This window comes from Eurosta solidaginis, chromosome 5 (genome assembly GCF_040869045.1).
Source record: "Eurosta solidaginis isolate ZX-2024a chromosome 5, ASM4086904v1, whole genome shotgun sequence".
Lineage (NCBI taxonomy): Eukaryota > Metazoa > Arthropoda > Insecta > Diptera > Tephritidae > Eurosta > Eurosta solidaginis.
The window spans coordinates 111,114,543-111,139,103 of NC_090323.1; the positions used below are offsets into that span (position 1 = coordinate 111,114,543).

Sequence of the window (24,561 nt, forward strand, 5' to 3'; positions counted from 1 at the left end):
CTGAGAACACAGCCGAATGAAGCCAAAAAACACATGCAGGTCCTCAGTGAACTCCACAAACAGGCGCGGGACTTCTATACCAGGAATAGCCCGGTGAATCCTGTACTCAAAGAACAATACCCGAAACTTGCAGAAGAAGAACGCACACTCCCTAGGGAAACGCGAGCCACTCTAGCTCAACTTCGATCTGGATACTGTAACAGGCTAAATTCTTACCTATCCAGAATCAACCTCGACATACAAAACATATGTCCTGCTTGTAACGTGTCCCCACATGACACCAACTGTATTGTGGAACCAACGCCTCTAACACCCCTCTCATTATGGTCCACCCCTATTGAATGTTATGGTTTCGCATCTATGATGGAACAGTAAGGAAGGCAGTCCGCATGATGTTGTGGTGCACAGTGGCTAGTCATGTCGGCTGGGCGGGGTCCTTGCCAACCTTACTGTTCCTGCGCCATAACAAAAAAAAGTGCCTATCATGCCTTTCAAAACTAAAAGCTGCCAATTTCAAAAAAAACTGAGAGAGGCGCAGAGCCGACTCAAAACGCTTATAAATTCAAACTAAAACGACATCCGGCAGAACCGGATGCCACGGACAGACGGTTAAACATTCAAAATTTAAAATTCAAAAAAAAGAAATTCAAAAAAAAAAAAATCTAACGCAAAGAAGACGAAACTAACCGAACCGGAAATGACCGGTTACTAACTGATAAAATTTAAAATACAAAAAAACGCTGAAAATTAAAATAAAAAAAGCTGAAAATAGAAATGAAGGGAAAGGCCGAATATATATAGGGACGCCGCGGATGTTGTTGTGACGCCCGGTGCTATTCCCACCCTCAAAACCACGGCCACCGTTGCACCTAAAATTTAGGTGGCCCCTTACCTGAATTACCTGTGTCCTCTAAATAAAGGGAGACGTCAACATTCCCATTTTAATTATAATGTTTATTCACAACTCATTTTTAGTTCACTATTAACTATATTAGCAAAAAAAATAATATATAGTACGGGTAGAATTAGGCAAAATGAAAATTATATATATTTATATAATAATGAATGAATAAATTAACAAGGAAAAATTATCAATTCCTGTTTGGTTGTACGTACTATTAAATATGTCTTAGTAGTATTGTTTTATTTAAATTTCAGGCTTATAATAACCATGGCATTAGGATGCAACAATGCTTAGTTGTATTATGATTTTCTCTTCATATACGTACATACATAACTTGAAAAAAAGAGGAAAAAATATAAATACGTGGAGTTTGTATGTAAAAATGAAATTTGTGCAGTAGGCCTACTCACATTCAAATTTATTGCAATTCCTAAATAATTCCCACTCCAAAAAAAAAATGTAAATGCTCAAATGTCTGTCAATTATTTTGGTTAAATATTAGGTATTGTATATAAAAAGAAATTCGGACAGAGGTACATAGTTCATTTGTATGCATACCTAGATATGAACAAACAAGCACATAACTAATTTAAACTACTACTTATGACCAATTTTTCTTTTATTTGGTTCTATGGGTCATACACTTCACCTTTCATTAGTTATGTCTTTGATTATTTAAAAAAAATGTTATTGCTAATAAAATTTAAAGTTTTCTATTTGAAGCTGCATACTTTGTATGCACATTTTTCTTCTATCTATACTCAAATACATGTGGTTTCCTTTTGGCTTCTGTCGCGTTTTTGTTTTGTTTTAAGTGATTTACATCCGCTATTTAGGTAACTCAAAAAAAAAAAAAAACATGCTCAAATCTGTTCTAAATGGCATATTGAAATATCCTTACTAATAATACGGACATTCGCTTTATATAAAAAAAAGACTATATATACATGTATATATTGATAATCCTTAGTTTTAACCAAATGCGTTTTCTTCAAAGTAAGTCGTATGGCGACAAAACGCTGGTTCTTTTCGTTTACCAACACATTTGGGAAAAAAACGTAAAGCGAAGCGGAACGTTAGTTAAGAGCTCGAAAATGCGAGCCTACATAAAATTTTAAAGAGAGCAATATAATTGAATTATGTTTATATAGCTAAATCATTAACCCACGTTTGGTCTCAACGCTTACACAAAGATTAAGGAAGAAAATTAAAAATTTATTTAATATTGAAAACGTCTGCTTCGCTCATTTTGTAAACTCACTTAAAGTTATTCCTAAAATTATTTACAGAAACGCTTGTTGGGTGGTATCTTTAAATTAAGTGTCTGTATGATTTGGTATGAATAGTGTTTAATTTGTAATCCTGGTACATAACTAAATCGCTAGTTTCTAACTACGTTGGCAGCGACAAAAATTTACTTAATATTGAAAGCGTTTGTTTCGCTCATTTCGTAAGCTCACTTATTTAGCTACCAGTTCACAGCACTTTGGAATTCTTATTCGTTTATATTGCCCACTAAATATCAAGAGTGCGACAACCAGTATAATCACTCGTGGTTTATAAACCTTTATATATGTATATATATTTATTCTCTAAAAATTGCTTTAGTTATATTAAATAAGTCTGCTATTTATACGTGTTTTGCTCCTTTTTTTTTTGTACGTGGGCCACCAGAAATATGGCTGCTACTGGAGCTCCTCTCTCTTGAAACTCTTTGTAATATTTGCTAGTTCCTTACCGTTTTCGTTGTTTAGTAAGGCAGCCTTTTCCATTTTCAATTAATGCTCTTCTTCGGATAGATGATCTTTCTTTACTTAGAAATATGTATTGCCAGTGGCTTGACACAGTGACCCAATTCAGGTTTCAATTACTAGGTTTCTTGGATAACATTACCTTCGTGACAGCGAACACCTTGGTACCATGTAAAATTTTCATCTCCCATCGTGGTTTTACAACTTTTCACCAAACTGTTGCACTTCCAATTCTGTAGCTACGGCTTTTATTTCTTTCGTTCGTTGTCGCTAGAAAAACTATTAAATTGTGCCGCTGACAAGAAAACTATTAAATGAATCCTTAGAATTTTCTTTAAAAAAAAAATTCAATTAATTGGCGCAAGTGTGGTTGGTGAATGTCAGCTTTTTTTTTCCATTTCCCGGAAAAGCATGGTTCTTACTAGAGATCATCATTTACCAGCCGTGGCGACCTCTAGTGTCCATTATCGATTAAAATTGCCATGGTTCCTTTTCTTTGCCATCACTAGCCACTAGGTGCGTTCCCAAGGTGACTATCCCAAGCGGACCATAACAAACCTGCTTCGCTTTGAAGACCTGACGATGAAGCGAACAGGAAACCGGATCATCTGTGGGTAGCCTCTGCCAGGAACCTCCGACGACAAGCAACGTGGGGCACGACTCACCCCTAAGATAAGAGTATCAAATTAGATGGGGGCCAAAATACTGCTCTCAGAATCGCATATTGTTACATAAAAAACGATTTTGTTACATAAAAAAAAATTTGTTACAAAAAAAAAGTTCACTCATACGGGTCCCTCGTTCTCCCAACCGTAACGCAAAAGGCGGTCTTAGGAACCTGCCCTGGGACTGGTTGGGGCCACTAGGGTCAGCCCCGGACACACACAGGTTGGTCCCACACACCGAGCCGCAACGCAGAGGCGGTCTCCAGGGACTCGCTAGTGGGACTGGCTGGGGGTGTTGAGGCCTCCCGTCATTCACCCTGGACACCCCTCCTGCCTCCACCGCTATGGGTGGAGCGGCTTCAATGCCCGCTCCACAGACTGGTGGGACAGGAAAAGGTGCCGCTTTGAATCCCAGCTCAACCCGTCACAATCCAGGTGCTTACAATTTCACTCACCCACTCACACCAGACATCACAAATTCGGCAAAAAAACGGAAACTAAAAAACTATAAAAATTTGAACATTACAAAAAAATTTAAACCCAATTAGCGGACATATATTTTAACCAGGGCCGACTACGGACAACTTCCGGGAAAGCAAATAACCCCAATTACAAAAAAAAATATAAAGTGCGTTCAGCACTGCCTCATCGGGTGAAATAAAAAAATCCGGAGGACTTGACGTGTAGTCTCGTGGAACCCTCCACTACCGCCCCCGATGCCCACTCCGGACAACCTGATCAGTCCAACCATCCCACCGCAACGCAGGTAGCTGCTCCTCCGGCTGCGCACCCCGGACTGGTGGGATTGTCGACTTCACCAGTCGACCCGAAATGGCCCTCGTGACCAGCTCTTCGGGTGCCATGTTGGGCGCCATCTGTTATGGTTTCGCATCTATGATGGAGCAGTAAGGAAGGCAGTCGGCATGATGTTGTGGTGCACAGTGGCTAGTCATGTCGGCTGGGCGGGGTCCTTGCCAACCTTACTGTTCCTGCGTCATAACAAAAAAAGTTCCTATCATGCCTTTGAAAACTAAAAGCTGTCAAATTCAAAAAAAACTGACAGAACCACAGATCCCACTCAAAAAGCTTATAAATTCAAACTAAAACGACATCCGGCAGAACCGGATGCCACGCACAGACCGTTAAACATTCAAAAATTTAAATTCAAAAAAAAAATCTAACGCAAAAGAAGACGAAACTAACCGAACCGGAAACGACCGGTTACTAACTGATAAAATTTAAAATACAAAAAAAAAACGCTGAAAATTGAAATAAAAAAAGCTGAAAATAGAAAGGAGGGGAAAGGCCGAATATATATAGGGGCGCCGCGGATGTTATTGCGACGCCCGGTGCTATTCCCACCCTCAAAACAATGGCCACCGTCGCACCTAAAATTTAGGTGGCCCCTTACCTGAATTACCTGTGTCCTCTAAATAAAGGGAGACATCAACATTCCTATTTTAATTATAATGTTTATTCACAAGTCATTTTTAGTTTACTATTAACTATATTAGCAAAAAAAAATAATATATAGTACGGGTGGAATTAGGCAAAATGAAAATAATATATATATATATAATAATGAATGAATAAATTAACAAGGAAAAATTATCAATTCCTGTTTGGTTGTACGTACTATTAAATATGTCTTAGTAGTATTGTTTTATTTAAATTTCAGGCTTATAATAACCGTGGCATTAGGATGCAACAATGCTTAGTTGTACTATGATTTTATCTTCATATACATACATACATAACTTGAAAAAAAGAGGGAAAATATAAATACGTGGAGTTTGTATGTAAAAATGATATTTGTGCAGTTGGCCTACTCACATTCAAATTTATCGCAATTCCTAAATAATTCCCACTCCAAAAAAAATGTAAACGCTCAAATGTCTGTCAATTATTTTGGTTAAATATTAGGTATTGTATATAAAAAGAAATTCGGACATAGGTACATAGTACATTTGTATGCATACCCAGATATGAACAAACAAGCACATAACTAATTTAAACTACTACTTATGACCAATTTTTCTTTTATTTGGTTCTATGGGTCATACACTTCACCTTTCATTAGATATGTCTTTGATTATTTAAAAGAAAAAAATGTTATTGCTAATCAAATTTAAAGTTCTCTATTTGAAGCTGCATACTTTGTATGCACATTTTTCTTCTATCTATACTCAAATACATGTGCTTATCTTTTGGCTTCTGTTGCGTTTTTGTTTTGTTTTAAGTGATTTACATACGATATTTAGGTAAGTCAAAAAAAAAAAAAAACATGCTCAAATCTGTTCTGAATGGCATATTGGAACATCCTTACTAATAATATGGACATTCGCTTTATATAAAAAAAGACTATATATATATGTATATATTGATAATCCTTAGTTTTAACCAAATGTGTTTTTTCTTCAAAGTAAGTCGTATGGCGATAAAACGCTGGTTCTCTTCGTTTACCAACACATTTGGGAAAAAAACGTAAAGCGAAGCGGAACGTTAGTTAAGAGCTCGAAAATGCGAGCCTACATAAAATTTTAAAGAGAGCAATACAATTGAATTATGTTTATATAGCTAAATCATTAACCCACGTTTGGTCTCAACGCTTACACAAAGATTAATGAAGAAAATTAAAAATTTATTTAATATTGAAAACGTCTGCTTCGCTCATTTTGTAAACTCACTTAAAGTTATTCCTAAAATTATTTACAGAAACGATTGTTGGGTGGTATCTCTAAATTAAGTGTCTGTATGATTTGGTATGAATAGTTTTTAATTTGTAATCCTGGTACATAACTAAATCGCTAGTTTCTAACTACGTTGGCAGCGACAAAAATTTACTTAATATTGAAAGCGTTTGTTTCGCTCATTTCGTAAGCTCACTTATTTAGCTACCAGTTCACAGCACTTTGGAATTGTTATTCGTTTATATTGCCCACTAAATATCAAGAGTGCGACAACCAGTATAATCACTCGTGGTTTATAAACCTATATATATGTATATATTTATTCTCTAAAAATTGCTTTAGTTATATTAAATAAGTCTGCTATTTATACGTGTTTTGCTTCTTTTTTTTGTACGTGGGCCACCAGAAATATGGCTGCTACTGGAGCTCCTCTCTCTTGAAACTCTTTGTAATATTTGCTAGTTCCTTACCGTTTTCGTTGTTTAGTAAGCCAGCCTTTTCCATTTTCAATTAATGCTCTTCTTCGGATAGATGATCTTTCTTTACTAAGAAATATGTATTGCCAGTGGCTTGACACAGTAACCCAATTCGGGATTCGATTACTGGGTTTCTTGGATAACATTACCTTCGTTGCACTTCCAATTCTGTAGCTACGGCTTTTATTTCTTTCGTTCGTTGTCGCTAGAAAAACTATTAAATTGTGCCGCTGACAAGAAAACTATTAAATGAATCCTTAGAATTTTCTTTAAACAAAAAAAATTCAATTAATTGGCGCAAGTGTGGTTGGTGAATGTCAGCTTTTTTTTTCCATTTCCCGGAAAAGCATGGTTCTTACTAGAGATCATCATTTACCAGCCGTGGCGACCTCTAGTGTCCATTATCGATTAAAATTGCCATGGTTCCTTTTCTTTGCCATCACTAGCCACTAGGTGCGTTCCCAAGGTGACTATCCCAAGCGGACCATAACAAACCTGCTTCGCTTTGAAGACCTGACGATGAAGCGAACAGGAAACCGGATCATCTGTGGGTAGCCTCTGCCAGGAACCTCCGACGACAAGCAACGTGGGGCACGACTCACCCCTAAGATAAGAGTATCAAATTAGATGGGGGCCAAAATACTGCTCTCAGAATCGCCACGGGCTGTCTTCTTATGTCCCCAGAACAACATCTGCATAATGAGGCGAGAACACTCCCCATCAGGGAGAGAAATGAGATGCTGAACAACCGTTCCTGTTGAATACCCAGAAACCTGGGCATCCCAACAGACATCTGATTGATGAACCAGCACCGCCTAGGGGCTTAAGGAGTCATCTCCGTAAGCATTTTGAGGAAATACGGCACCTGAGAACCCAGCCGTATGAAGTAAAAAACACAAGCAGGTCCTTGGTGAACTCCATAAACAGGCGTCGGCCCTTTATGCGGGGAATTGCCCGGTGAATCCAGTACTTAACGAAAATTATCCAAAACTTGCGGAAGAGGAACGCATACTCCCCAGGGAAACGCGTGTCACTCTTGCTCAACTCTTGCTCTGGATACTGTAACAGGTTAAACTCTTACCTATCCAGAATCAACCCCGACATACAAAATGTATGCCCCGCTTGAAATGTGTCCCCACATGACACCAACCATCTCTTCAATTGTAATGTGGAACCAACGCCTCTAACACCCCTTTCCTTATGGTCCACCCCTGTTGAAACGGCAAGTTTCCTTGGACTCCCGTTATAGGATATTGATGACAATTTTTGATCGGTCGCGGCTATTAGGTGGGGCGAGCATTGCTACAACAACAACAACATAAGAGTATCAACGTTCTGCCGCGAAGCTAGCCGGGCAACATAGGTCTATCAAAAAAAATTAAGTCAAATAGGGAATAAATTTTTGTTTCTTAGTTTAAAAGGCTTTGCGGCAGTTAGACATTTGTTATGGAGAACTCGTCAAAACTCCGTATGGTTCTAGTTGTTATCGCCCCACACAGAAAGGCAAAAAAAAATAAGGGTGTAGACATTTTGATAAGGAGAACTCGTCCAAACTCCGAAAGCCTAGTCCAACCCAAACGTGGACTGCCAGGCTGTTCACGGTTCTCGGTGAGCACGCGTGTGAACATCCTATGAGGTCATTGCTCGGGGAGAATACTGGGCGAGATGTTCCCGCCAAAACGCCAAGGCAGGGTAAAAAAAATCAAATTTGTAAGTTTAAATAAAAAATCAATTTATAAATTTGGAAAAAAGTTGCCATCACTCCCGGAAGGATTGGTCATGCGCCATTATATTAAGGAAAAAAAAATTTGCTAATTGTTAGCTTAAGTGATGGTGTGGAAAAAAAACTTCTATCTAAAGCAAACGCAAGGCAATTAGGGGCTACAAAAAAGTCAAAATGCACCCCCTCTTCACCCTATATTATAGACGATGATTGAAAAAAAGTATATATATAAAATAAATGTGTGCGAGAAAATAAAAAAAATATTTTTTTTCGATAATCGCGTCACCAAGAAAAAAGATTCGAAAACTGGAAAAAAACGATTAGACAAATATATACTGTAGGTGGTGATGGGAATGCTGACATCCCATCATTAGAAGGCACAGGAAAACGATTTTGTTACATAAAAAACGATTTTGTTACATAAAAAAAAATTTTGTTACAAAAAAAAAGTTCACTCATACGGGTCCCTCGTTCTCCCAACCGCAACGCAAAAGGCGGTCTTAGGAACCTGCCCTGGGACTGGTTGGGGCCACTAGGGTCAGCCCCGGACACACACAGGTTGGTCCCACACACCCAGCCGCAACGCAGAGGCGGTCTCCAGGGACTCGCTAGTGGGACTGGCTGGGGGTGTTGAGGCCTCCGTCATTCATCCTGGACACCCCTCCTGCCTCCACCGCTATGGGTGGAGCGGCTTCAATCCCGCTCCACAGACTGGTGGGACAGGAAAAGGTGCCGCTTTGAATCCCAGCTAAACCCGTCACAATCCAGGTGCTTACAATTTCACTCACCCACTCACACCAGACATCACAAATTCGGCAAAAAAACGGAAACCAAAAAACTATAAAAATTTGAACATTACAAAAAAATTTAAACCCAATTAGCGGACATATATTTTAACCAGGGCCGACTACGGACAACTTCCGGGAAAGCAAATAACCCCAATTACAAAAAAAAATATAAAGTGCGTTCAGCACTGCCTCATCGGGTGAAATAAAAAAATCCGGAGGACTTGACGTGTAGTCTCGTGGAACCCTCCACTACTGCCCCCGATGCCCACTCCGGACAACCTGATCAGTCCAACCATCCCACCGCAACGCAGGTACCTGCTCCTCCGGCTGCGCACCCCGGACTGGTGGGATTGTCGACTTCACCAGTCGACCCGAAATGGCCCTCGTGACCAGCTCTTCGGGTGCCATGTTGGGCCCCATCTGTTATGGTTTCGCATCTATGATGGACCAGTAAGGAAGGCAGTCGGCATGATGTTGTGGTGCACAGTGGCTAGTTATGTCGGCTGGGCGGGGTCCTTGCCAACCTTACTGTTCCTGCGCCATAACAAAAAAAGTTCCTATCATGCCTTTGAAAACTAACAGCTGTCAAATTCAAAAAAAACTGACAGAACCACAGATCCCACTCAAAACGCTTATAAATTCAAACTAAAACGACATCCGGCAGAACCGGATGCCACGCACAGACCGTTAAACATTCAAAATTTAAAATTCAAAAAAAAAAAGAAATTCAAAAAAAAAAAAAATCTAACGCAAAAGAAGACGAAACTAACCGAACCGGAAATGACCGGTTACTAACTGATAAAATTTAAAATACAAAAAAAAAACGCTGAAAATTGAAATAAAAAAAGCTGAAAATAGAAAGGAGGGGAAAGGCCGAATACATATAGGGGCGCCGCGGATGTTGTTGCGACGCCCGGTGCTATTCCCACCCTCAAAACCAAGGCCACCGTCGCACCTAAAATTTAGGTGGCCCCTTACCTGAATTACCTGTGTCCTCTAAATAAAGGGAGACGTCAACATTCCTATTTTAATTATAATGTTTATTCACAAGTCATTTTTAGTTTACTATTAACTATATTAGCAAAAAATAATAATATATAGTACGGGTGGAATTAGGCAAAATGAAAATTATATATATATATAATAATGAATGAATAAATTAACAAGGAAAAATTATCAATTCCTTTTTGGTTGTACGTACTATTAAATATGTCTTAGTATTATTGTTTTATTTAAATTTCAGGCTTATAATAACCGTGGCATTAGGATGCAACAATGCTTAGTTGTACTATGATTTTATCTTCATATACGTACATACATAACTTGAATAAAAAGAGGGAAAAATATAAATACGTGGAGTTTGTATGTAAAAATGAAATTTGTGCAGTTGGCCTACTCACATTCAAATTTATCGCAATTCCTAAATAATTCCCACTCCAAAAAAAATGTAAACGCTCAAATGTCTGTCAATTATTTTGGTTAAATATTAGGTATTGTATATAAAAAGAAATTCGGACATAGGTACATAGTACATTTGTATGCATACCTAGATATGAACAAACAAGCACATAACTAATTTAAACTACTACTTATGACCAATTTTTCTTTTATTTGGTTGTATGGGTCATAGACTTCACATTTCATTAGTTATGTCTTAGATTATTTAAAAAAAAATGTTATTGCTAATAAAATTTAAAGTTTTCTATTTGAAGCTGCATACTTTGTACGCACATTTTTCTTCTATCTATACTCAAATACATGTGCTTTCCTTTTGGCTTCTGTTGCGTTTTTGTTTTGTTTTAAGTGATTTACATACGATATTTAGGTAACTCAAAAAAAAAAAAAACATGCTCAAATCTGTTCTAAATGGCATACTAATAATACGGACATTCGCTTTATATAAAAAAAAGACAATATACATATGTATATATTGATAATCCTTAGTTTTAACCAAATGTGTTTTTTCTTCAAAGTAAGTCGTATGGCGATATAACGCTGGTTCTTTTCGTTTACCAACACATTTGGGAAAAAAAACGTAAAGCGAAGAGGAAACGTAAGGAAACGTAAAGTTAAGAGCTCGAAAATGCGAGCCTACATACAATTTTAAAGAGAGCAATACAATTGAATTATGTTTATATAGCTAAATCATTAACCCACGTTTGGTCTCAACGCTTACACAAAGATTAATGAAGAAAATTAAAAATTTATTTAATATTGAAAACGTCTGCTTCGCTCATTTTGTAAATTCACTTAAAGTTATTCCTAAAATTATTTACAGAAACGCTTGTTGGGGGGTATCTTTAAATTAAGTGTCTGTATGATTTGGTATGAATAGTGTTTAATTTGTAATCCTGGTACATAACTAAATCGCTAGTTTCTAACTACGTTGGCAGCGACAAAAATTTACTTAATATTGAAAGCGTTTGTTTCGGTCATTTCGAAAGCTCACTTATTTAGCTACCAGTTCACAGCACTTTGGAATTCTTATTCGTTTATATTGCCCACTAAATATCAAGAGTGCGACAACCAGTATAATCACTCGTGGTTTATATAACTATATATATGTATGTATATATATTTATTCTCTAAAAATTGCTTTAGTTATATTAAATAAGCTATTTATTCGTGTTTTGCTCCTTTTTTTTTGTACGTGGGCCGCCATATATGGCTGCTACTGGAGCTCCTCTCTCTTGAAACTCTTTGTAATATTTGCTAGTTTCATTTTCTGTGAGTGAATTTGAAAATCCTCTGGTTGTTTAGTAAGCCAGCCTTTTCCATTTTCAATTAATGCTCTTCTTCATATAGGTGATCTTTCTTTACTTGGAAATATGTATTGACTGTGGCTTGACACAGTAACCCAATTCGGGATTCGATTACTGGGTTTCTTGGATAACATTACCTTCGTGACAGCGAACACCTTGGTACCATGTAAAATTTTCATCTCCCATCGTGGTTTTACAACTTTTTACCAAATTATTGCACTTTCAATTCTGTAGCTACGGCTTTTATTTCTTTCGTTCGTTGTCGCTAGAAAAACTATTAAATTGTGCCGTTGACAAGAAAACTATTCAATGAATCCTTAGAATTTTAGAATTTCCTTTAAAAAAAAATTCAATTAATTGGCGCAAGTGTGGTTGGTGAATGTCAGCTTTTTTTTTCATTCCCGGAAAAGCATGGTTCTTACTAGAGATCATCATTTACCAGCCGTGGCGACCTCTAGTGTCCATTATCGATTAAAATTGCCATGGGTCCTTTTCTTTGCCATCACTAGCCACTAGGTGCGTTCCCAAGGTGACTATCCCAAGCGGACCATAACATGAAACAGCAAGTTTCTTTGGACTCCCGTTAGAGGACGTTGATGACAATTTTGGATCGGCCGCACCTACTGGATGGGGCAAAGCACTGCTACAACAACCACATACGGATTGTCTTCTTATGCCCCGAGAACACCATTTACAGTATTTTCCATAAGAGATAAATTAAATACTGAACAAACAGTTTCAAACAGTGAGGAAATACGGCACCTGACAACTCAGCCGTATTTAGAAAAAAGGTCAAAGAGGTCGTCAGAGATATCCACCAAAATGCGTTGGACCTCTGCGCCAGGAATTTTCCGGCGAACCCCGCTCTTAAATTCAAATAACATAGGAAGAGATCAACCTGCCCAGGGAAACATGCATCACTCTAGCTCAACTTTGATCTGGCTACTGTAACAGGTTAAACTCTTACTTATCCAGAATCAACCCCGACATACAAAATGCATATCTTGTTTGTAACGTGTCCCCACATCTTAATTGTAATGTGGAACCAAATCCTTTAATACCTCTTCCTCTCTAGTCCACCCCTGTTTAAACTGCAAGTTTCCTGACTCCCGTTAGGGGATATTGATGACAATTTCTGAACAGTCGCACTGCTGTAGCGACAACAATGTAAGTACCCTGCTAAACTGAGCTGACGGAAACTCCAACACATTAACAGAATTTTTGACAACACTAATACACTCGCATAAATTTTTCCTTTTATTCGTATGGAAAACCATGGTGTGTATGTGTATGCATACACGTATACACAATGTTTACATCAGGTTTGTCATGTCGCTTCTAACAACCTGATAGAAACTTTGCTTTACGCTGTGATGTAAATTTCCCTCAGCCATATCTGTCAATTGATGCCTCAAATGACTGACAGCTGTCTAGCAGGGTATGGCATAAGAAGTTGACTAAGGTGACAGAGGTTGCTTTTTGTATGTAAAAGCTGATAATGAATGGTGGCGTTCAAGCGTTCCGATTTTTATGAAATTTTGTAAATAATGGGGCTTTCATATGTATTATTTACCAACTTTTATTAATAATCACATAACTGTGTATTTGTTCAAAAAATATATGCATAAAAAGTAAAATTGTTTCCAGTTATTTCTTAAGATATTTTTGTTTCTTTCCAAGCGCAACCATGTGCACAGAAAATCGTGTGGCAAACTATATTTCAACTCTGAGATATTCCAGAGTGAAAACTTCTATTTCACTATGCATACTTTTTATAGCATCCCGTCCGGCCAATTTGTAGGGAAAATCGGGAGGAGCACGACGCAATTTGGAAGAGAAGCTCGGCCTTAGATCTCTTCGGAGGTTATCGCGCCTTACATTTATTATTTTTTTTTTTTACTCTCAACTCCTTTTCTGTCAGTACTACTACTAATTGAGATGCTTGTTATGAAAAGCAAATTACAAAAAACAAACAAATTTGATTTAATCCTCATTTTGTTGGCATGTATGTACCTTCTATTTTATTAATGTATAAATGTTACATGAATCTTCAAATGCAAATATTTTTAACTGAATTTACATTTCGAGAAGTCCATTTCGGGGTGTTGGCTTTTAAACCTAGAACAGAAATTATTGTTAAAACTTTTGGTTGACACATCTCAAGTAGTTATATGTTTATACTTCTCTAAAATTTCCATTTTTTGCTTGTCTTCACTTGTTGGCAAACCAAGTTCTTTTTGTCGTTGATCATACATCATCTTTTCGACCAAGCTCCGAGTTTCTCCATCCAAATCAGACAGCTTCGATGGCTCAGGATTAATCTTACGAGTTGAAATTGGTAAATCTGTGGTTACCAGTCGGTCCCACCAATTCATTTTATTAACCTAAAAAAAAAAAGTTATCTTATGTATTATATTATATGTGTAATAGAGATATACGCCGCCGACGCCGATTTTGGTCGTTTTTCGCACGTCGCCGCCGAATGCCAAAAATATCGGCGCGGCGTCCGGCGCGTTACTAAATTTTCTCGTTTAAGACTGTTTAGGCCATTTATTGTTCATGTCGAAAATTGGTCGGATATGGTCGAAAGTGGTATCAACGGATGCGCATCACTGCCAGTTATAAGAAACTAATTGCGAAATTTAACTCTTTCTAATTGTTCAAAAGTTATTTAAAAAAACAGGCGTTTTCGATGTCAGCTTAACACGGACTTTGCATCGCCCAATTTACCAAATTATTAAAAAAAAAAAAAAACCCAAAAAAAAGTTATATAATAAATTTATATGCTCACTTTGCATATTTTTTTTTCAATAAATTTATAATGAACAATGAATTCAAATAAAATGACCCACTGCGAACATGTTTTCAAATTGTCCTCAAGCTGTTAAGAAAAGCAAAATACCCAAAAAGTGCCGATTTTTAAAAAAATTGTATATTGCGATTGGCTGAAAGAATAAGCGAAATCAGTAATGCAAAATCCTTTAGTAGGTTCTAGGGGCATAAAAACCTCTTTGAAATGATTCTTATCTCATACTTAAGTTGAGGATATACATATGGACGTATGAGAAGAGTTCGAAAAATCAGTTGGGCTTACATTCAAACATCTGTTGTTTATTTGCGAAAGTTTAAAATAGCGTCTGATGTGTTAATTTTGATATTCACACTTCATCCTTCAACACCCAAGTCTCCCGGTTTGACATTTCCTAAAGTTGGCGGACCTATCCAAAACTAGCCCACTGGAGTGAATCACATTGATTATAGCCTATCAATCAAATTTAAATATCACCTACATGTAACGGATCCTTTTATAAATGTGAATACGTAGGCACATATATTTACCAGGTGAGGCTTTGTCCTTCGTAAGAACACTCAAAGTGGTGAAGTAAAAGCTTTCCCAAGACAGTCGAACTAATGACCGTGTGTGCTACTACCCTAACGTAGTAGACAGTCGAACTAGTCTGAAGCTACGCGGTCATCCATAATGAGCTCTTATATCATAAGGCCGGAAAACAACAGTTAATATCTTTCAATTTAAAATCGGTCGACTTTCATTCTAAAATATCGTTTTGATTTAACGAAGAAATCAATGTTGTGATGAACACAAACGTCTGCAAACTTCGGTCTACATTTTAAAAATTTTATCTAGGGTCCTTGTAAAATTTTAATTATGTAGATGCGCCGAGGATTATGCGATTTTCACCCATTCCGCAATGCCATCCACTTATACGAGGTTTTAAGGCGCTTCTCTGGTGTAGCTCGGAAGCATAGCTCGACAAAAGCATCCGTTGGAAAGTCTTCGGAGCTACGCCTAGAGCTTCTAGGAAAGTGACGTCGACGAAGGTATGAGTTCGATGCCGCAGTCCTATAGCTTCTATGCTGGCATATGGTGTGAGGGTCAGGAGCCGTGGTAGGCGCCCTGTGCCCCGAGAGTCATGAGTATTAATAGACCATTAATAGCAACCGTAAGTCGCCTTTGTGCGTGACCGCCAAAGAGCCACAAATGATTTAAGGAAATTGTGCTCGTGAAGATTACTGGGAGTTAACCCTAGGTGAAACTACACTTTGAACGACATATACAGACGAAAGTGTGACTATTTTATGTATCACTATTTCTTTTCAGCAGACGCAGCAGTACCAATTCCAAAGACCGGGGTTAGGTTCGAAGCCTCTCTTGAGTAAGTGAACGAGGGACAATCCATCCGCAAGGAGCTACTTCTGAAAATTGTTGAACGGTCTGCGAGATCTTGCGGAAAAAACCCCGGATCTTTCCGAAATGGCCAACATGTTGATTTTCTTAAATACATACAAACAAAACCTTTCCTAAATATTATTTTTTTAAGTAGAAAAATCAAGCTTTTTAAAGTAAGAACACCGGCGTGGCCGGCGCCGCCGCCGGTATATAATAGAGCCTACGCCACCGCCGCCGATAAAGTGATCGGCGTAAACCTCTAACGTGTTATAAAACAACCTGTGTAAAACAAAATGTGAGTAAACAACCTCTAATGTTTAAAGTCACAAATGCCATATGTACAGTAAAAATCGTACCATGAAAGGGGCAACAACTTAAATAAAACAAGTAAGAACGGGACTGTCTTCGGCTGTGCCGAAGACTTCATACCTTTCATGAATGGGGCTGAACAATAATCTTATCCCGTTCGTAATCTCCGAATAATCGGATGTATAAGATAAGAAATATATAGTGAACAGATCTGCATACCTTAACGATTTTTAAGATAAATATAAAATAAAAAACAGGTAGGTACTTTGTGTGAGGATGCAAAGTTTCTGGTTCTTTGTGGTCTGCGTGTAAAAACTATGACTGCGAATCACGTATTTCAACAATATATGACGTAAACGTAACAATTTTGATGAAATTTGATGAATTTTGAAGCTTCTAGCCGTAAAAAGGGGGCAAAAATTGAGTTTATATGGGGTATATAATATATATACCACCGATCTCTATGATTTTTTCAGACAACAATATATGCTATACACGTAAGCATTTGGTGAAATTTGAAGCTTCTAGCTGTTAAAATGGGGAAGAAATTGCGCAAAGTTTCTTATCTGAACAATCGGTTGTATGGGATATATACCATATATACCACCGGTATCTATGATTTTCTCAGACAACAATATATGCTATACACGTAAGCATTTAGTGAAATTTGAACATATCTAAACAATTTTTAAGATAAATATAAAATAAAAAATAGGTAGGTAATCTGTGTGAGGATGCAAAGTTTCTTAACTGAACAATCGGTTGTATGAGATATATACTATATATACCATCGATCTCAATGATTTTTTCAGACAACAATATATGCTATACACGTAAGCATTTGGTGAAAGTTGAAGCTTCTAGCTGTTAAAATGGGGAAGAAATTGCGCAAAGTTTCTTATCTGAACAATCGGTTGTATGGGATATATACTATATATACCACCGGTATCTATGATTTTCTCAGACAACAATATATGCTATACACGTAAGCATTTAGTGAAATTTGAACATATCTAAACGATTTTTAAGATAAATATAAAATAAAAAATAGGTAGGTAATCTGTGTGAGGATGCAAAGCTTCACGTTTTTTGTGGTCTGCATGTAAAAACAATGACTACGAATCACGTATTTCAAAAATATATGACGTAAACGTAACTATTTGATGAAATTTGATGAATTTTGAAGCTTCTAGCCGTAAAAAAGGGGCAAAAATGAGAGTTTATATGAAGTATATAATATATATACCACCGATCTCTATGATTTTTTCACACAACAATATATGCTATATACGTAAGCATTTTGTGAAATTTGAAGCTTATAGCTGTTAAAATGGGGTAGAAATTGCGAAAAGTTTCTTATCTGAACAATCGGTTGTATGAGATATATACTATATATACAACCGATCTCTATGATTTTTTATATATATACTATATATACCACCATATATATACTATATATATATATACTATATATACCACCGATCTTTATGATTTTTTCAGACAACAATATATGCTATATACCTAAGCATTCGTTGAAATTTGAAGCCTCTAGCTCTTAAAATGGGGCAGTAATTACGAAAAGTTCCTTATCTGAACAATCAGTTGTGGGGGATATATACTATATATACGACCGATCTCATCAATTTTTTCAGGCAACAATATGTGCAATATACGAAAGTATATGGTGAAGTTTGAAGCTTCAATCTGTTAAATTGGGTAAGATATTACAAAAATCCTCTTTTTCTGAAAAATCGGTTGTATGGAGGATATATGCTATAGTGGTCCGATCCGGTCGGTTCCGACAAATGTCTAATCGGACACCCAAATACACCCGCTCACCAAATTTTATCAAGATATCTCAAAAATTGAGGGACTAGTTTGCATACAAACAGACAGACGGACAGACGGACATGGCTAAATCAACTCAGCTCTTCAACCTGATTATTTCGGTATACTTAATGGTGGGTCTATCTATTTTCCTTTAAGGACTTACAATTTTCGGTTTCGTGACGAAATTAATATACCATTTCATTTTCATGAAAGGTATAAAAACAGGTAGGTACTTTGTGTGAGGATGCAAAGTTTCTGGTTTTTTGTGGTCTGCGTGTAAAAACTATGACTGCGAATCACGTATTTCAACAATATATGACGTAAACGTAACTATTTGATGAAATTTGATGAATTTTGAAGCTTCTAGCCGTAAAAAGGGGGCAAAAATTGAGTTTATATGGGGTATATAATATATATACCACCGATCTCTATGATTTTTTCAGACAACAATATATGCTATACACGTAAGCATTTGGTGAAATTTGAAGCTTCTAGCTGTTAAAATGGGGAAGAAATTGCGCAAAGTTTCTTATCTGAACAATCGGTTGTATGGGATATATACCATATATACCACCGGTATCTATAATTTTCTCAGACAACAATATATGCTATACACGTGAGCATTTAGTGAAATTTGAACATATCTAAACAATTTTTAAGATAAATATAAAATAAAAAATATGTAGGTAATCTGTGTGAGGATGCAAAGCTTCACGTTTTTTGTGGTCTGCATGTAAAAACTATGACTACGAATCACGTATTTCAAAAATATATGACGTAAACGTAACTATTTGATGAAATTTGATGAATTTTGAAGCTTCTAGCCGTAAAAAAGGGGCAAAAATGACAGTTTATATTAAGTATATAATATATATACCACCGATCTCTATGATTTTTTCAGACAACAATATATGCTATATACGTAAGCATATGGTGAAATTTGAAGCGTCTAGCTGTTAAAAAGGGGCAGAAATTGCGCAAAGTTTCTTAACTGAACAATCGGTTGTATGAGATATATACTATATATACCATCGATCTCAATGATTTTTTCAGACAACAATATATGCTATACACGTAAGCATTTGGTGAAAGTTGAAGCTTCTAGCTGTTAAAATGGGGAAGAAATTGCGCAAAGTTTCTTATCTGAACAATCGGTTGTATGGGATATATACTATATATACCACCGGTATCTATGATTTTCTCAGACAACAATATATGCTATACACGTAAGCATTTAGTGAAATTTGAACATATCTAAACGATTTTTAAGATAAATATAAAATAAAAAATAGGTAGGTAATCTGTGTGAGGATGCAAAGCTTCACGTTTTTTGTGGTCTGCATGTAAAAACAATGACTACGAATCACGTATTTCAAAAATATATGACGTAAACGTAACTATTTGATGAAATTTGATGAATTTTGAAGCTTCTAGCCGTAAAAAAGGGGCAAAAATGAGAGTTTATATGAAGTATATAATATATATACCACCGATCTCTATGATTTTTTCAGACAACAACATATGCTATATACGTAAGCATTTTGTGAAATTTGAAGCTTCTAGCTGTTAAAACGGGGCAGAAATTGCGCAAAGTTTCTTATCTGAACAATCGGTTGTATGAGATATATACTATATATACAACCGATCTCTATGATTTTTTCAGACAACAATATATGCTATATACTTAAGCATTTGGTGAAATTTGAAGCTTCTAGCTGTTAAAATGGGGTAGAAATTGCGAAAAGTTTCTTATCTGAACAATCGGTTGTATGAGATATATACTATATATACAACCGATCTCTATGATTTTTTCAGACAACAATATATGCTATATACGTAAGCAATCGGTGAAATTTGAAGATTATAGCTGTTAAAATGGGGTAGAAATTGCGAAAAGTTTCTTATCTGAACAATCGGTTGTATGAGATATATACTATATATACAACCGATCTCTATGATTTTTTCAGACAACAATATATGCTATATACGTAAGCAATCGGTGAAATTTTTAGCTTATAGCTGTTAAAATGGGGTAGAAATTGCGAAAAGTTTCTTATCTGAACAATCGGTTGTATGAGATATATACTATATATACAACCGATCTCTATGATTTTTTCAGACAACAATATATGCTATATACGTAAGTATTCGGTGAAATTTGAAGCTTCTAGCTGTTAAAATGGGGCTAAAATTTGCGAAAATATATATATATATATATACTATATATATATACTATATATACCACCATATATATACTATATATACCACCGATCTTTATGATTTTTTCAGACAACAATATATGCTATATACCTAAGCATTCGTTGAAATTTGAAGCCTCTAGCTCTTAAAATGGGGCAGTAATTACGAAAAGTTCCTTATCTGAACAATCGGTTGTGGGGGATATATACTATATATACGACCGATCTGATTAATTTTTTTAGGCAACAATATGTGCAATATACGAAAGTATATGGTGAAGTTTGAAGCTTCAATCTGTTAAATTGGGTAAGATATTACAAAAATCCTCTTTTTCTGAAAAATCGGTTGTATGGAGGATATAAGCTATAGTGGTCCGATCCGGTCGGTTCCGACAAATGTGTAATCGGACACCCAAATACACCCGCTCACCAAATTTTATCAAGATATCTCAAAAATTGAGGGACTAGTTTGCATACAAACAGACAGACGGACAGACGGACAGACGGACATGGCTAAATCAACTCAGCTCTTCAACCTGATTATTTCGGTATACTTAATGGTGGGTCTATCTATTTTCCTTTAAGGACTTACAATTTTCGGTTTCGTGCGAAATTAATATACCATTTCATTTTCATGAAAGGTATAAAAATAGATAGGTAATCTGTGTGAGGATGCAAAGCTTCACGTTTTTTGTGGTCTGCATGTAAAAACAATGACTACGAATCACGTATTTCAAAAATATATGACGTAAACGTAACTATTTGATGAAATTTGATGAATTTTGAAGCTTCTAGCCGTAAAAAAGGGGCAAAAATGAGAGTTTATATGAAGTATATAATATATATACCACCGATCTCTATGATTTTTTCAGACAACAATATATGCTATATACGTAAGCATTTTGTGAAATTTGAAGCTTATAGCTGTTAAAATGGAGTAGAAATTGCGAAAAGTTTCTTATCTGAACAATCGGTTGTATGAGATATATACTATATATACAACCGATCTCTATGATTTTTTATATATATACTATATATACCACCATATATATACTATATATATATACTATATATACCACCGATCTTTATGATTTTTTCAGACAACAATATATGCTATATACCTAAGCATTCGTTGAAATTTGAAGCCTCTAGCTCTTAAAATGGGGCAGTAATTACGAAAAGTTCCTTATCTGAACAATCGGTTGTGGGGAATATATACTATATATACGACCGATCTCATCAATTTTTTCAGGCAACAATATGTGCAATATACGAAAGTATATGGTGAAGTTTGAAGCTTCAATCTGTTAAATTGGGTAAGATATTACAAAAATCCTCTTTTTCTGAAAAATCGGTTGTATGGAGGATATATGCTATAGTGGTCCGATCCGGTCGGTTCCGACAAATGTCTAATCGGACACCCAAATACACCCGCTCACCAAATTTTATCAAGATATCTCAAAAATTGAGGGACTAGTTTGCATACAAACAGACAGACGGACAGACGGACATGGCTAAATCAACTCAGCTCTTCAACCTGATTATTTCGGTATACTTAATGGTGGGTCTATCTATTTTCCTTTAAGGACTTACAATTTTCGGTTTCGTGACGAAATTAATATACCATTTCATTTTCATGAAAGGTATAAAAACAGGTAGGTACTTTGTGTGAGGATGCAAAGTTTCTGGTTTTTTGTGGTCTGCGTGTAAAAACTATGACTGCGAATCACGTATTTCAACAATATATGACGTAAACGTAACTATTTGATGAAATTTGATGAATTTTGAAGCTTCTCGCCGTAAAAAGGGGGCAAAAATTGAGTTTATATGGGGTATATAATATATATACCACCGATCTCTATGATTTTTTCAGACAACAATATATGCTATACACGTAAGCATTTGGTGAAATTTCAAGCTTCTAGCTGTTAAAATGGGGAAGAAATTGCGCAAAGTTTCTTATCTGAACAATCGGTTGTATGGGATATATACCATATATACCACCGGTATCTATGATTTTCTCAGACAACAATATATGCTATACACGTAAGCATTTAGTGAAATTTGAACATATCTAAACAATTGTTAAGATAAATATAAAATAAAAAATAGGTAGGTAATCTGTGTGAGGATGCAAAGCTTCACGTTTTTTGTGGTCTGCATGTAAAAACTATGACTACGAATCACGTATTTCAAAAATATATGACGTAAACGTAACTATTTGATGAAATTTGATGAATTTTGAAGCTTCTAGCCGTAAAAAAGGGGCAAAAATTACAGTTTATATGAAGTATATAATATATATACCACCGATCTCCATGATTTTTTCAGACAACAATATATGCTATATACGTAAGCATATGGTGAAATTTGAAGCGTCTAGCTGTTAAAAAGGGGCAGAAATTGCGCAAAGTTTCTTAACTGAACAATCGGTTGTATGAGATATATACTATATATACCATCGATCTCAATAATTTTTTCAGAAAACAATATATGCTATACACGTAAGCATTTGGTGAAAGTTGAAGCTTCTAGCTGTTAAAATGGGGAAGAAATTGCGCAAAGTTTCTTATCTGAACAATCGGTTGTATGGGATATATACTATATATACCACCGGTATCTATGATTTTCTCAGACAACAATATATGCTATACACGTAAGCATTTAGTGAAATTTGAACATATCTAAACGATTTTTAAGATAAATATAAAATAAAAAATAGGTAGGTAATCTGTGTGAGGATGCAAAGCTTCACGTTTTTTGTGGTCTGCATGTAAAAACAATGACTACGAATCACGTATTTCAAAAATATATGACGTAAACGTAACTATTTGATGAAATTTGATGAATTTTGAAGCTTCTAGCCGTAAAAAAGGGGCAAAAATGAGAGTTTATATGAAGTATATAATATATATACCACCGATCTCTATGATTTTTTCAGACAACAACATATGCTATATACGTAAGCATTTTGTGAAATTTGAAGCTTCTAGCTGTTAAAACGGGGCAGAAATTGCGCAAAGTTTCTTATCTGAACAATCGGTTGTATGAGATATATACTATATATACAACCGATCTCTATGATTTTTTCAGACAACAATATATGCTATATACGTAAGCATTTTGTGAAATTTGAAGCTTATAGCTGTTAAAATGGAGTAGAAATTGCGAAAAGTTTCTTATCTGAACAATCGGTTGTATGAGATATATACTATATATACAACCGATCTCTATGATTTTTTATATATATACTATATATACCACCATATATATACTATATATATATACTATATATACCACCGATCTTTATGATTTTTTCAGACAACAATAGATGCTATATACCTAAGCATTCGTTGAAATTTGAAGCCTCTAGCTCTTAAAATGGGGCAGTAATTACGAAAAGTTCCTTATCTGAACAATCGGTTGTGGGGGATATATACTATATATACGACCGATCTCATCAATTTTTTTAGGCAGCAATATGTGCAATATACGAAAGTATATGGTGAAGTTTGAAGCTTCAATCTGTTAAATTGGGTAAGATATTACAAAAATCCTCTTTTTCTGAAAAATCGGTTGTATGGAGGATATAAGCTATAGTGGTCCGATCCGGTCGGTTCCGACAAATGTGTAATCGGACACCCAAATACACCCGCTCACCAAATTTTATCAAGATATCTCAAAAATTGAGGGACTAGTTTGCATACAAACAGACAGACGGACAGACGGACATGGCTAAATCAACTCAGCTCTTCAACCTGATTATTTCGGTATACTTAATGGTGGGTCTATCTATTTTCCTTTAAGGACTTACAATTTTCGGTTTCGTGACGAAATTAATATACCATTTCATTTTCATGAAAGGTATAAAAACAGGTAGGTACTTTGTGTGAGGATGCAAAGTTTCTGGTTTTTTGTGGTCTGCGTGTAAAAACTATGACTGCGAATCACGTATTTCAACAATATATGACGTAAACGTAACTATTTGATGAAATTTGATGAATTTTGAAGCTTCTCGCCGTAAAAAGGGGGCAAAAATTGAGTTTATATGGGGTATATAATATATATACCACCGATCTCTATGATTTTTTCAGACAACAATATATGCTATACACGTAAGCATTTGGTGAAATTTCAAGCTTCTAGCTGTTAAAATGGGGAAGAAATTGCGCAAAGTTTCTTATCTGAACAATCGGTTGTATGGGATATATACCATATATACCACCGGTATCTATGATTTTCTCAGACAACAATATATGCTATACACGTAAGCATT

At 35.9% G+C, this 24,561-nt stretch overlaps 1 protein-coding gene across 2 annotated transcripts in view; it reads right to left on the reverse strand.

Moving 5' to 3' along the window:
• Nucleotides 1-13,736: 13,736 nt before the first annotated feature.
• nudC (nuclear distribution C, dynein complex regulator) overlaps nt 13,737-24,561 on the reverse strand; it is a 388,789-nt gene continuing 377,964 nt past the window's right edge. For both annotated transcript variants that reach the window (XM_067790417.1, XM_067790416.1), the window contains exons 5-6: nt 13,941-14,143; nt 13,737-13,877 (exon numbers count right to left, since the gene is read on the reverse strand). In XM_067790417.1, coding sequence (XP_067646518.1) covers nt 13,826-13,877; nt 13,941-14,143 — 255 coding nt within the window. In that variant the 3' untranslated portion in view covers nt 13,737-13,825. The remainder of the gene's footprint in view (nt 13,878-13,940; nt 14,144-24,561) is intronic.